The sequence below is a fragment of the Cyprinodon variegatus genome, unplaced genomic scaffold (assembly GCF_000732505.1).
Source record: "Cyprinodon variegatus isolate N-32 unplaced genomic scaffold, C_variegatus-1.0 Scaffold898, whole genome shotgun sequence".
Classification (NCBI taxonomy): Eukaryota; Metazoa; Chordata; class Actinopteri; order Cyprinodontiformes; family Cyprinodontidae; genus Cyprinodon; species Cyprinodon variegatus.
In genome coordinates this window covers 41685-57069 of record NW_015151351.1, presented here as the reverse complement: position 1 = coordinate 57069, position 15385 = coordinate 41685, and the positions used below count along the sequence as shown (strand labels likewise).

Sequence of the window (15385 nt, the reverse complement as noted above, 5' to 3'; positions counted from 1 at the left end):
ATTACTACCCATCTCTGGTTTGTATTGATTCCGCTATCAGGACAGAACTAATAATGGTTACAGTGAGCTGTTCTGTAAATGTAAAAAAGTACAATTACAAAAATACAATCCTATTTATGCCGTGGTAACAATTTAAGACCTATGAAAGACTGATTTAAGACATTTCAATACCAATTAAGGCTTAGTTTTATATTGAAGAATTCAGAATTTTAACACTTTGTAAGGATCTGCAGGAACCTGAAAGATGCTACATATCTTCTATGTCTGTTATGAAGAGTATGATCTCTTCCTCAATCATCTGCTGGGGTAACAGTATCCGAGAAACTATATTAAAAAAGCTCAACAACCTGAAAAAGTAGGCCAGATCATTCCTAGGATATCCTCTAGAACTTCTGGAAATGATTTCACAAAGAAGAATTCTCCATAAGGTGAAGAAGATCATGGAATATGATATATATATAAATATAAATTAATTTAAGCAAGTAGCTTAAGGTGAGATTTTAAAGATTTAATTTCAGAACAATTCTTAGCAGTGCCCTCATGGGTGGTTAGCTGTATGATGTTGCCAAAGAGCCTTCAGCAGTTAAAATGATTACAAATAGAGTTATTTGGTTGACCGCTATGCCATATAAACAGCAGTACCCGTCCTTTTTCTGGTATTATCAACAGTAGCTACTCATTTACTGGAGACAGGGAAAATCCCTTCAAACCCACAGTGGTTAGTTGAGTTTCTACATAGCTTTTATCTGATTATGTCTCTTTGTACCAGTTCTAGCAAAACCAAACCCTGCCTGGAGTATATCCATAATCCTGTTTTGGGTGGACCATTCATTACTCATCAGTTCTTCATTACCAGCTATGATTTTATTTGTTTTAAGCTTTGAAGTAGGTTAAGCCCAAGAAAGACAGAACATATAAATCAGAAAAAATAGAAAAACTCAAATGCAAATGAACATTTTACGAAAAAGGTGAAAATTACATTAAAACTACAACAATACATGCATTTTGAATTAATTTAGTCATTATACTTTTATGTTTGAAAAGTATAAAAAAGTCAACCATTCTCTGCATAAAAGCAGTGTTTTTATGTCAAAACTATTTATACATACAACATTTTTTTTAATTTTTAAATCTTTTAACCATTAAACATTTAATTATAAGCTTTGCTCTCTGACCAATTTTTTCCTAGTTGTATGGAGGATTTTTACTGCTAATAACCAAGAGCACACATTGGCTGTGTCCGAATGTTCGCCCTAGTCACTTTACAGGGCACTAGATAGTGGTTAAGCCATGTTAGATGAGTGTATGAATGTCTAGTAGATCAAAAAGTAGTGGACTCGAAATATCCCACAATGCACCTTGAAAAGTAGTGATCATCCATGGTCACTAGACGAGCAGATATTTCCCAGAATGCTTTGCGCTGAGAGCTCTCCTCGCAAAGTATTATGGGATTTGCTGTCACAGCTGACCCAGCCGCTACCTGACAGCGGCGATAGCAAAGATGGCACAGGCCCTGTGTGGGGAGATGGAGTTACGTGAGCAACAGGGAGTAAGGTAGTTATCATCTGTACGAACGGTCTGTTAACCGAGTTCACTATAAAGTCAACCATATAGTCCCCACTCTATATAGTGATTGAGGGATTTAGGGGTTAGGACGGACGTTCGGACACAGCCATTTTCTTTGTGGGAGCAGGATTTCCTCTACTTGGACTCAAAATTTCAGCTTTCTCTCAAATTTATTCTCTTCACCATTAAATCTTTTTTTCTGTTCTCAGATCACATGCTTCTGGAACAGATATTTTCTCCTCTTGTTTACTTATTCTCGCACGCAAACCAATCTCTGCGACACGCTCGCAAACCCGTTAGCTCTGCTAGTGGATATTTTTTTGCTCTTAGACTGGCCAACAGAACATCTGCCACAGAAAGGGTGCGCTTCTTTTCCCTTGTTTTCCAAATAAAATCGCTGTTTTCCTCTAACCGATTTTGTGCGATAGTCTTCGATATGCCATGTTTTTTTATAATTTTTTCCTAATTGTTTGTTTTTATAGATTTAATTTTATATGAAGTTAAACAAAAAAGCTATTTTTATCATCAGTAAGCAGTAACAGGTATGACTACACTGATTAAAGAGCGACATAACACACAAGTTTATGCCAGATAGTGAATAACTATACTGCAAATTGGATTGTTTTGGGGAGAAAGACACTGTGGACCACAGAAAAGGCTGAAATTAAGCTAGTACTGAAAAGTTAGAGACTGAGTCGTAACAGCACTGATTACCAGAACATGAGTTTGCTCTTCCGGCATCAAACCTTTTTTTTTGTGATAGCAAGGACTGTTGTACAAAAATGCAGCCACATTAAAACTGCAGCCTTGATTACTGATCACAGCTTTGATTGCATTGTACACATGCAATAGCTTTTTCTTCACTGCGCTCATTTATCCTTGGAAGCAGAAGTCGCTGCTTTACTTTGATTTGGCAGAAGTGTTTGGTCTCTAGACTTCATTTTTGTTGCTTGAAACTAAAAAAATGTTTAGTTAAAAAGCCAGTAGTAGATGTTTTGAACCACAAAGTGCAGTTTCAGGGTTTTCTTTCTATATCTTAAATCCGATACGTGATAAAGCTGCAATGCTGGCACCGTGCAAAGAAAACTCTGTGTAAACCTGACTTTAACTTTGTTTAGGAAGTCGAGAACAAGACGCAACGCAAAAAAACAAAGGTTGCAGTGTTTGTGATGCAATGCTGGCTTCAAAACTCAACAGAATATTTGATAAAAACAGTGTGACTCATAAACTCTCCCCAGTCTAGCTTCGGATGGCTTTCATTATTTCTGCTTCCAGCCTCCGACTGCTTAGCTACCCCCAATCTGCCTTCCCTCAGCCTCTAAACAGTTCCCTGTGCGTACATCTGGAGCGCTGGCCCACTATTAGCCTGCTAATTGATCCTCTGACAGGCCAAGGCAGCCAGCACAGCAGCGCATGGAGGTACATGTGGCTCTAAGAAAGGACTTTTGTTCTCTGGGCCCCAAAAGTCTTGTTCCTCGCATGGAAAAACTGACGTGGGGGGCAGAAGTTTGGAATGGAGGAGGAGGAGGGGGGGGGTGACCTTTACTTAAAACAGACTCTTTTTCTCTCTGTAGCTCAGTCACACACACTGTGAAAATCAATAAATAAAAAAGAGCCCCGTAAAAATGTCATGAAAACAGTTGATCTCTGACAAGAAAAGCTGATTAAAACGGAAGCGGAGAGACGATGGCAGGGTAAGCACACACTTATACTGGATCGCAAGATAATTCAAGGTTATGCTGCAAAAAAGCAAAAATATAAACAAGAAGTGCGGTAGCCAACAAAGATCTTCTACAATATACTGATAGTTTTGACCAAAACCCGACCACACTGATGACGGTGCTTGTATGCTTCAGTTAAACACACTGCATCAATATCAATAGATATATTTACATGGGCAAGAGTATTTAGAACAAACTGTCGATCGGAATTAAATAAGATTGTGATTGGATTCGGCTCCATTGAAATTAAATTGTTCTTTGAAAGAAAGGAGTTGATTAAAGCTGAATCTCAGTCTGAAAAGCTTCATGGTACATATTTGTAGTTGCTCTCATTCTCATTGCGGGAATTGCCCTGACTAATCATGCATGTCGTATGTTAATGTGCAGCGTTTTTCAATCTTTACTGGAAAAAAGAATTATCCGAGGGGAAACAACTGGACTGGTGCCATGTAAAACCTGTGGTTTAACTATGTAGAGTACTGACACCTCAACCGCTTTCAAAACCTGCTGCTGGTCCATTTTGGCACTAACATTCAGATTCATAACACTTCAGATTGTCTTTTTCTTTTTTTAGCGAAAAGTGACAACTAGTTGAGCTCCATGTGTCAGTTTCTTTAAAGGGGTCACAGAATGCAAAACAGAGTTTACATGTCATATATGAATAACGATAGTTCAGTGGGTGAAATGGACGTACAGAGAAGTTCAAACTCTATCGACACCTCCTTGGGGGCCCACTGCCTGCCGTACTGGCAGGCAGGGGGAGGGGGCGCATGTGTCCAGGCTACCGTCACTGGGTCGGATTCGGTCGCCCCGCTGGCTGCTGCCCCCGTCCATCCGGGGTTCCTGGTCCAGCCCCGGAGTTCACAACTCGGTTCTGCTGCACTGTAGTCGACCAAAATCCTGAACGATTTTTAAATTCCCCCAGGACTTTCTTTTAGGTATGAAAAGTAGGTCATGTCCAAGAAAAAGAGGCCGTCTGGTCACTCTACCATATCAACAATTTGATGTTTCATTGAGTGAGTGCTTGTTGCTATGATGCGTCTTTGCTCAGCAGCTTCGCTCGTTGTAAACCAACCATTCAGCGCACAGCTCATCTAAATATTCATGAGCTTACCATAAAAGGAAGAAAACCTGTCGTTTCATTCTGGGGCTTTTAACCAGGCTTGAATTATGGCGCATAGAACAGCAAATATGCCATTTTCAGCCCAACTAATGTTATAATGTTTATATAATCATTCTATGACCCCTTTAATGATCTTCACATTTTTAATATCATGATTTTATTACATTTTTTGACTGAATTATGACACAGCTCATTACTTCTGACTCATTTTTGAAGATAAAACGCAAAAAGATCAGAATGAATTTATTTCCACTTTAAAACCAAGGGTGATTTGTCCCCCCTTCCACTATTTTTTATTTTTTATTTTTTACCTCTTAATTTCTCTTTTTAAAATTCGGTAAATGTTGTTTTCCAAAAACAAATAATAATCCTAAACAGGACCCAAAGTCGAGGGTTTCCAGTCCACCTCTGGTTTCTCTTAAGATAACAGCTTTCCATTTAACTTTTCTCCATCTCTGTACTTCTAAGAATAACATCTATTTATTCACCGTTGCATTGGTCCATGCAAGTTTAAATAGCTTTTCTGGATTGTAACATGTCTTTATAAATAACTCCAATGTTGTTAAAATGCTTTACTCAGACCTTAAAGGACGGGGTGTCTTTAAAAAGGAAAACGTGTCCAAGTTAAGCATAATGGTTAAGATATAATATTTAAACACAAAATCATACGCCAACATACCCTCTGTTTACTCTAAGGGTTGCATCTCATTTTATGGTACATATATATATATATGATGTACTGCCAACACAGTCATCTTTCAATGTTGACATCTGACACAAGAAACCAACGCTGGCAAATTTTAATATACTAAAAATGAACTAAAAGCCTTGAGAAGCCAGTGTGTAAAGAAACTGGTAAAAATGTACAGTGGCTATATCCATCCTTTATTCAACATGAGTGACTAATTCTTTGCAAAAACCCATAGGCATTTCTTAGTTTGGCACCCCTCTGGGTCTATAGAGATAAACATTGAAAGTTTATGTACATTTATTTTGAGTCTAAACTCCTTTTTTCACCAGAACCAGTTCCTCGGTCATCTCAGTTTGTTTATATTGCAGTTTTAGAAGCATAAACACAAATGTCCGGAGCGCTTTCCTGCAGACATTTGATCAAGTTCCACCTAAAATAAGACATAAGAACTGACTAGAGAGATGAAAAGTGGGATAGATAAATAGACTGATGGATGGATTTTACTGCTAACATTTGCATTTTTTAAAACCCCAAACTTAAAAAAGCTTTATAGTTAGAAAAAAAGACAGATAAACAACAGGACAGATGGAAAACAGAAGGTTCAGTGAATAAAAGAAAGGATATTTGGATGAAGGGGCAGATAGATAAAAGGATGGATGGATGGATGGATGGATGGATGGATGGATGGATGGATGGATGGATGGATGGATGGATGGGTACATAAACCTGAACTGTTTCAGCATAAGAAATATATCTAAGCGTCATAGAAACCCTTATTCATGCAAACTTCTTTAGCTCCTAGATGGCAAACTGTAATGAAGGCACCATCAGTAAACTGTTGCATTAAACATTTCCCCTGTGTGGGATCTATAATTAACCTCACTGTTGAACAAACCAGCTAAAGTAAGCTAACCAGGCCAAACCCCTACATTTTACCCAGAACTTCTTTTCTGGGGAGATGCATCTACTTTCCAAAGAAAATCTAATGAATCTTCATAAACAGGTAAATATTAGCTCTGAACTTCTTGGAAATCTCATCTGTTTTTCTTAACCCTGCTGAGGCGACAACTTACTGAATCTGGAACAACATAAAAGACACGACTGACTGATTTTTAAAGCCTAGCGTTAACCTGTGTTGCTCAGTCTTTTCCACCCTCGAAGGGCGTAAGACACCTGGTTTGCCAACAGGAAAAAAACAGGTATAAAGAAGGAACAGCCGTACCCTGCTGGCAGTGGTCTCTCCCAAGTTGTGGTTTTGGTGTTGTGGTCGACGTAATACACTCTGCCGTGAGGTAAAACCCGCTGCTCCCAGCTGCACGGACAGACAAACACACAAAAATACACATTTACTCCAATGCAGAAAACAAACATAAAGGAGGTATTTGGTAAGATTTTTCCCCAAATGCATCTGAGTGTTATTTTGAGAGGATAGGGAGTGTCCCTCAGTAGCTGAACGTTAGCTAACGATGGTACATTTGCAGCGACAGAGAGCAGCATAGATACAGTTAGAGGAACCAAGACTTCATGCCTCTAAATCTGTCCTAATTACCTCTAATCACTGAGTTTACTAAATCCATCCCATCAGCTAAGGCTTCTAAACTAGTATTTTCTGTACTGCGATAACTATGATTCCTGCTGATATACAAATATGAGATGATTTGAGGTTACAGAGAAGAAATAGACGATTAAATTCATTCAAAGTTGTTTTTCGGTGAGTTCCTGTATTTGCATTAATTACAGGTTTACTGTTTTGCATTTAGCCGGAAATCTGAAGTAACAGAGTTATCAGGTGAAATGTCAGTTTTAATAAAACCGACAATTTCATGTACAGCCATGTAAGAAGACCAAAAAACCTAATGGTTTTATGTCTGGAAATGTATGTGAAAAAATAATTATAATTTATAAAACATTTTTTATCAATTATTATTGATAAAAGATAAAAAAAAAAAAAATATATATATATATATATATATATATATATATATATATATAGGGATAAAGACATGCTGGTAAAAGCAGCCTACTCTTGTAAATTTTTATTGAAAGAAACATGAAAACAAAGGGTAGGAAAAAAAAAAAAACGCTTTTTAGTATTGTTTATAGCATTTTCACAAATTAAACAAGTTAGGGGGTATACTGGTATGGTAATAATAAATCAACTTATTTTAAAACAATCCATTTCACCCGATAACTTTATATTTGGACATGACATAATTCCCTTTGATGTAAAGCTAAATTCCCTGTGATTCACTTTATGGGTGAGTGGGCAGATTTCAAATGGGGTATGTCTGCTTATACTTTCATGATAGAATGAATCAATCAATCCTCCAAATGTCCAAATGGTTCACTGCATTATTTGAGAAGCCACTGATTTATGGCACACACATTTTTTTATTTACTTTTCTAAATTCATGCTCATGAATTTTCAGTACTTTTTTGAGTATTTAATTAATACTGATGATCACTAATTAATGGCAGGTTGTAGAATCTTCTGTTTTAGAAGCAAAACTTTTATTTGTACCTTCAAAATACATAAAACAACATTGTGTAACTTTAAGCCACTGGGGCGACACTTTGCAAAATGAACCAACCTCCCTCTGTGGTTTAAAATCTGGGCAGACCTCTCCGGAGGTCTGTATTTTTATTTTCTTTATCAAGACCTGAAAAATATTTCAATTCCAGAATCTTCCAGAACCCTGTTTCTACCGTGACGTTTGTTTTTGCTGCTGACCCAAGAGTAATGAGGATGTACTGGTTCTTACCCCGCCGGGAGCGAGTCTGTGGTCGACTCGGTTGTGTTGCTGTTGGCCTGCTCTGTGTTGGAGGAGATGGTGGGATCAGGTTCTGACGGGGCGGCCGGACCCCCGGCGGTCTGGCCTGGACAGGGGCTACTGCTGCTGCTTGGAGCTAGGGATTGGCCTGATGGAGAGGATGGAGGAGGTGCCTGAGGGACCACGACACCAAGGATGCTGTCCAACCCGTTGGATGTCAAATCAACTTTGTCTGTTGAAAGATATGGAGGACAGAAGATCATGGCAGGTTTCCAAGGACAACTGGTTTTTACTCCTGGATAATATAATCAATACTTAAAAATAAAATTACAATCTAACATTTACTGTCAGCAAAATCAGCAATTAAAGCAAACATTCACCTGCACTGTTATGAGGGCTCCCATTGTTCTTTGATGGCTGTTGGTGATCAGATGGGTCATGATTCTGGTCCTCGGTCAGCTCCCCGTTAGGCAGAGACCTCTCCCTGGAGCTGCCAGGGGACTCCCCCTGCGGACCCCCCACTGAGCGTCTGTTGCTCCTGCAAACAGCGGGAGAAAGCAGATTAGAAGATGAAATGGAAATGATGGCGATTAACACAAAAAAGACAATAAATAAATGTAACATTAAACCCTGCCTCTGTGTTTTCCCATCTCACCTATTGTTTTTTCCTGATTTGGATCTGGCACAGGTGCAGCTTCAGTCACAGCTGAATCAACACACACAAACACCCAATGAGGTGCAGATTTTCCTTTCTAGATATTTTTTCTAGAGCTAAATTTCCCTTTGCATTTCTTTCATATGATCAACAGACATGTTTCTCTTCACTATCCTGGATGGAAGAAAACTGAGGTTAAATTTGGGGAGAGATGCAGAAAATCATAATCACTACTTCATCAGTTGCTCTACATCAACAAACAAAGGCGAAAAAAGATGGAAGAAGGGAAAGCCATTTTCAAAATTTCATTTTGGAGTGGGGATTTTAGCTTGTTTTGGGGGAAACATGCAGCTGTGAATGTAGAAAGATGCTGACTGCTCCTCCATGGCAGCCGTGGTCTGAGCTCTTGGCTGAACTGTGCCTAATGGCCCCCCACGATGTTTAGAAGGAAATACCATCAAACCTCTCTCAATCTCGCCGCAAAGCTTTGAAAAAACTGCAGCCTGCCTGCTATTTATTATCCCGGGTACTATCACAGCCGATGAGAGCAGCAACTGAACCCACAGCCAGAGGGGAATAAGATGCTGGCACGCTGCATAATGCTCCAGTCAACCAAACTGGCACCAAACCCATTTATTCAGTCCCATTCTTTCCTCCATTTATTTGAAAAAATTGTTATGATTTGGTGTCCGGATTTTTTTTTTTTTATATATATATATAAGCACTTTGCAAACTTTATTTAAGAAAACGGTTTCACAGCTTTATTATTATTTTGCTATTATTCTTATTATCTAACCACGAGGTCTGCAGGGATTTGAAACCAGCAATATTGGGAACATTTATGGATTCTGATCCCAGAAAACCTTTTTTTTTCTTTTGCCCTATTTTATAGTCATAAAACTGACTATGATTTATGGTCTCTCCTTGGTGTCTTGTTATATTATAATGATAAAACCCAAAACCCTCACGTCTCCAAGTGATTTTTAAACATACCATTTCAACTAGATTCTACTGCTTCTTTTGTCCACATATTTTGTTTGTAATTTAATTTATTTAAAATCATATAAGACATTTAACAATCATTTAAAAATCACACTTAGATGGAGTGTTGGCCTAGAGGTTAGAGCAGTGTGCTTGTGCTCTGAGAAGGTTGCAAGTACCCAGTTCGATCCCCACAGCCTCCACTCTGGGTCTCTGAGCAAAACCCTTAACCCCACACTGCTTCCCAAGGGGATGGGTTCAATTCAGTGTATTTATATAGCGCCAATTCACAACACACGTCATCTCCACGCACTTTATAATTCACCAGTTCACACAGTCAAATTGATTCAATGTTTTCTATCTAAGGAAAACCAGTTGATTGCATCAACTTATTAATTAGAAGACAATCCCTCACACTAAGCATGCTTGTAACGATAGTGGAGAGGAAAAACTCCCTTTTAACAGGAAGAAACCTCCAGCAGAACCAGGCTCAGTGTGAGCGGCCATCTGCAGAGGCCGATACTATTTCTATTTCAAAATTGTCCAGTAAGTATTAAAATAAATGAGACCAAAAATAAAGAAATATTATAGATTTCTCCTTAAATCTTCAATGAGAATGTGTCTTTTTTCCTGTGATGTGAACTTTACCATGACAACCTTCTATTGTAAGGGCGATATTAGATGCGTTTTATAATACTTAATATTAGAAAAGTATATATTTTTCATCATGTTTGGCAGCCAACACAAATCTGTTTTTAATGAATGATTACAAAAAATGAAAACTGGCTGTATTAATCAGGTTTGTTAATGAAAGGTGAACTTATGTGAGATCATTATGAGATGGGCTCATATCTGGTTTAAAATTTAGACGGATCAATATGAGTGGTTGTCTTATATCTTTATTAAGTGTTGATGAGCCTTTTCAGCTGAAGCTGATTATTGAAGCTGTTGGCTTTGACTGAAGGTCAACAAGACACACAATGAAATAAAAAGATTGTTGTTGCTTATAGCAAAGACATCATGGTGAAAATCTGGTATTTCTGCAATGAGTTGACCTTCTCTATTTCCTATGATGTACCCGCATTTACAATGATAACAGACACTACACAAGTTGAAATAAAGAAATGAAACATTTACTGACAAACCAAAGAAAACATTAACAATGGAAATTAAATGGAGGGAACAGCAATGCATGCAATTCCCCTCCACTGCATGACTGCTGAATGCACTAATGAATCAGTGAGCTCATGCATGTTTCACTACCATTACAAGAAAAAACATTACTATCAGTCCAAAATATCAGCCGGCTGATATATGGGTCTATCTAGGGTTTGCAAAATTAATAACAAGCTGATAGATTTTTGCATGAGCCCTGGATTCAGATGCAGACTGAAACAAATCTTAAGCCTTGCTACTATTTATTCTTTGTGTAGTATAAAATGCAAAGTTACTGATCTCTAAACAAAAATAAAACTTATTTTTTATTTAATCAATTAAACATTTAAGGATTAATGGATAAAAATAAAAGCGTAGCAAGTTTGTTTTATCTTTTGTAATGGAAGCATAATTTCATGCTATATGGTATACGGCCGAATGGTGAACTGACGTATACTGAGTAGTTTTCTGCTCTATACTGACAACTCAAATGACTTTCTCACACACGTAAAACACTTTAATAACCCCAAAGGGAAATTAAAAGTTGCAAGACTTAGTTAAAAAAAAAAAAACGATGCTCACTGTTCTCCATTATGTTCTTCATTTCATAAGGAATTCTTTTTTATCAGCTTTTAAGCTTCCTTAAGTAACTTGCTCAGATGCTGCTACCCCAGCAGATAATGGCAGAAGAGATCACACGCTCAACAACAGACGTATAGAAGATATGTAGCATCTTGCTATAAATACTGAAGGACTTGCGCCTCCTTAAGTACAGTCTGCTCTGTCCCCTCTTGCAGACGACTTTACACATGCATTCCAACAAAGTTAGCAAAAGTTAAATAACAAACCACTGGACTTTGTTTTTCAAGTTTGAAGACGTTTCGCTTCCAATCCAGGAAGCTTTTTCAAATCAAAATGACTGGAGTAGGGTTTGAGTTCAGGTTTATAGAGTGGCACAAACAAAAGCTTTGTAATGGCTTAGAAAACATGCAAATTGAACCAAAAAAAAATTGGAATGGGGAGTCGTTGAGGTCGCTGTTAGTCTGCAAAACCAGATACTGTCCCATGCCTCTAGAAAGGGGGTCTTTCGGGCATTATTGCCCTGGCTGACCAGGTGAGATAATTAGGTCCCATGCATGGGGATGAGGATTGAGATGATAGTTTTTTTTTTTTTTTTTACGTTTTTGGAATGACTATGACCTGGATGACTGAGAATCTTCACCAGCATAGTACACATGCATCTAAAAACTAGTGTGTGAACAATCATTCATAGATTGGTCGATAATGTATTGTCCAAAATGCCCCAGGCCAAACAATATCAAGTGCAACATGGCCACAGATGGACAAAGCAAAATTAAATAAATTAATATGTGAAACTATCAGTATGTTTTTTTCTTCCTAGTATATCAACTAATCTACCTGCTATTTGATTGTTAGTGTCTCCATGAAGATTTTAAATTTCAAACACTGCTGTAGCCAGTTCTGTTAAGCTGATGCAGCGCTATGATCCTGTGTTTTTGTTTATTTCTGACCTGCTGTTTGAGCTGACTGAAGTGGGCGTCCCCTCACTCTGTGTCCTCCTCAGGTTGGCTCTGTCAGGCTGAAGGATCTCTGCAAGACAAACAGCAACACATCATTATGGTTCCAACACAGTTATTTTCCAGTCAGTCAGTGTGTGTTAGTTCTATAGAAAGAAAAAAAAAGAAAAGCAAGCTTGAATTCTTTTAAGTGGATATTACTGTTTTTTTGTCAAAATTAATGAACAATGTAAAGCTACTGTTTGCTAACAACCAAAAACATGTTCAAAAGCTGAGTAGCAATAAATTAACTGGAGACTAAGTTAGTCCTTATCTGGTTCTGAGTTGCATAGAAAAAGAAATGGATAATTAAGTAGGTTATGTAAATTGTAATTAGATTAATACTGGTTAAATAGATTTTCCCTTTAACCAGCATTTACCAGAGCTTTTCCATTCTTATCAAAGATTCACAACAACTCAATTTGAAATTAGATGAACTGACCCATGTTTTTCAGATCCAATCAGACACCAAAAGATCAAATACTGATCCAATACTACTGTGGACACCCTCCGGCTTCAACATTCGTACAACATCCAGACACCTAAGATATTCAGATCTTCAAAATATTCCTTCTATGGTCTGGCAATGTTTTCAGTAAAGGACAGCAGCTCCCCACTAAACTCCCCACTAAAAACAGCCTCTGGGGGTGACTGATGATTTGCCAGAATCGCTTTGAGGCTAACCAATACTCTTTCTACATGGACTCTCTTAACTTCTCCTAGGCATCTGCCTCTGTGACCGTACGGACAATGATACCTGCCAGGTGCCTCAGGAGTCTAACAAGCCAATCAGGCTAGATAGGACTCCTTCTTCAGCTTGATTGTATCCTTTATTGTTTGCATCCACCACCAGGTTTGGCGGTTACCACTACAAAAGGCCCTGCAGACCTTTCAGCTACATCTATAAGCAGCTGCATTGATAGTAAAGGTCCAATACATGGTCCACTCAAGACTCCCTGTCGCTAGCCTTGTCCAGAATCTGAGCTCTCCTAGAGGTGTAAGTTGAACACAACAACATAAAAAAAGTTTATATAAACAAATATTCCACAAAGCCATGTTGGCTCTTAACTTTTTGTTATTTTTTGTACTTTGGCAACCCCTAGGACAGCTAAACATATTACAGCAAAGTTTCTCTGTTTTATGATTTTAGCCTTTTGTTCTCAGACTCTTTGGAAAATTATGGGCTTAAAACTCTTTACTGGAAATAGTTAACGAGATTTACAGATGCTATCGTATCATAGCTTAGTGCTAAAACCCCAGCACAGCATTGTGCAGCTGCTTTCAGTTTTGATTGTGTAGAAAAAGAAGATGTATTTTAGGTCAAAAACATTCAAGAATCTCTATACACAACAGCAATTTTAGCAACTGTTTAGATCACCATGTGACCATAGTTACATCTTGGAAAATTGCTCACCAAGCGTACCACAGCTTCTAGACGCCATTAAAAGCGGAAAGATGCACCATTGCTCCAGAATAAATGCAAATGTGACTCAGATGTTGCAGCTCATGCTATGCCTCGCAGACACCAATGAAGATTCATTTAGTTCGTCAAACCATGAGATACTTCCTAAGTAATTCCACAAGTAATTAGCCAACCTCCTAGTGGCCCTTGGAGCACCAAAACTTCAGGCAATTTCAATTTTAAATTCCGAATAATGAAAAACTTGAAAGGAAGTCAAGAAAAACATTGTGCGCTCAAAATTACAGACATGAGCCACCAAACTTTAAATTCTGATCTACAGAGATTAAATCTAATCTTAAACAGACATCAAGCATATTTATATTCTAACACACCTTACAGGTAATCTAATTAGCACCCTCTTCTCCATCAATGCCTGCCATTTCTCCTTTGTAGATGTGGTGCTTATCTATCTAAACATCTATTCTAATTCACTTCAAATGTAGGAAAGAAAAATCATAGTAAATAAAGCTTTCTAACAACACTGGCAGAGGCTACCAGAAAGAAATTCTGATGTTTAAATCTAGCATTAGGTGATTTATTGCCTCTTTGAACATTACAGAGGCAGACAATCCTCTTTTCAGCTCTAAATCATAAGACATTCATTTTAGAGAGGCTAAGACCCATTAATGAAATCCATGCAGCTCTTGGACATGCGGTAGTAGAAGAGAAGTTAGTGATTTGACATGGACCACTCATCCCCGTGTGTGCCATGCAGTCTGCGCTGATCTGAGCATAGTCGTGTGTGGTTTTGGTGGTGTGAGGGAATGTGAGAATTGCGTTCCCAACTGTGATTGAAAACCACAGGGCTGTAACATGCTTTTCATTAACACTCACTTTCTCCTTTGCGCACACACATCCACCGTCTTCCAATGACACACCGGAGGCACGAGCGCCTCAAACGCTGCCCCTGTTTGCACGCCTACAGTACGTCCTGCTATATAAAGTACGGCAAACAGCTAAGCTCTTACAGACCGCAGAGAAACACAGTTCTGTTTTGTGGCAATGAAAGAGCTTCTTGTGTGCAGCCCCTTCGGACATACAGAAAAATAAACAGTGGTCTTGAGGAGAAACCATTGTGTCATAGCCTGCTAACAGAGCAGCCCCCCCACCCCCACAGAGTGGCATGGGTCTTATTTCTAGTCTGCTGTGAGTTTTTAGAAAAGCTAAAGAGTTTTTAAGTGCAGAAAGATCCCAAAAACCAAACTCCTTGAACAGAGGGGAAGTTCTAACAGTAAATAGAAGTTAATTTCTAAGTTAAGTTTTTGCAAAAGGCACAATGAAACTTTTTTTTTTTTTTTTACTTGAGGCAAAGAAAACAAATCTTTAATTGTGCAGTTTAGGATTTCATTGTGGAATAACATGTATTACTATATAATATATGATGACAGATCTGAACTGCACTTCTCCAAAAACATATACAAAAATGTATCTGTAGAGATATAATGATGGAATGAATAATAATAATAAAAACAAAAACTTTAATATACCCATAAAATAACAGAATTTAACACACCTTACAATTTTTTCTGGTGCATCTGTTTCATCTGGGCTAGCAATGTTTTAACACTCTGTTAAAACACTCAGTCCACCAAAACCCGAGTAATTTTGGTATACTTTCTCTCTTCCTCGGCAAGCTTCCTCCACACCTTTATTCCTTATGCTATGAGACTGTTGGACTCAGTT

At 38.1% G+C, this 15385-nt stretch overlaps 1 protein-coding gene across 3 annotated transcripts in view; it reads right to left on the bottom strand.

Annotated features, from left to right (window-relative positions):
* Positions 1-15385, bottom strand: part of wwp2 (WW domain containing E3 ubiquitin protein ligase 2) — a 76656-nt gene that overhangs the window by 33523 nt on the left and 27748 nt on the right. For all 3 annotated transcript variants that reach the window (XM_015397937.1, XM_015397939.1, XM_015397938.1), the window contains exons 6-9: positions 12196-12274; positions 8253-8410; positions 7864-8104; positions 6324-6413 (exon numbers count right to left, since the gene is read on the bottom strand). In XM_015397937.1, the coding sequence (XP_015253423.1) occupies positions 6324-6413; positions 7864-8104; positions 8253-8410; positions 12196-12274 (568 nt within the window). The remainder of the gene's footprint in view (positions 1-6323; positions 6414-7863; positions 8105-8252; positions 8411-12195; positions 12275-15385) is intronic.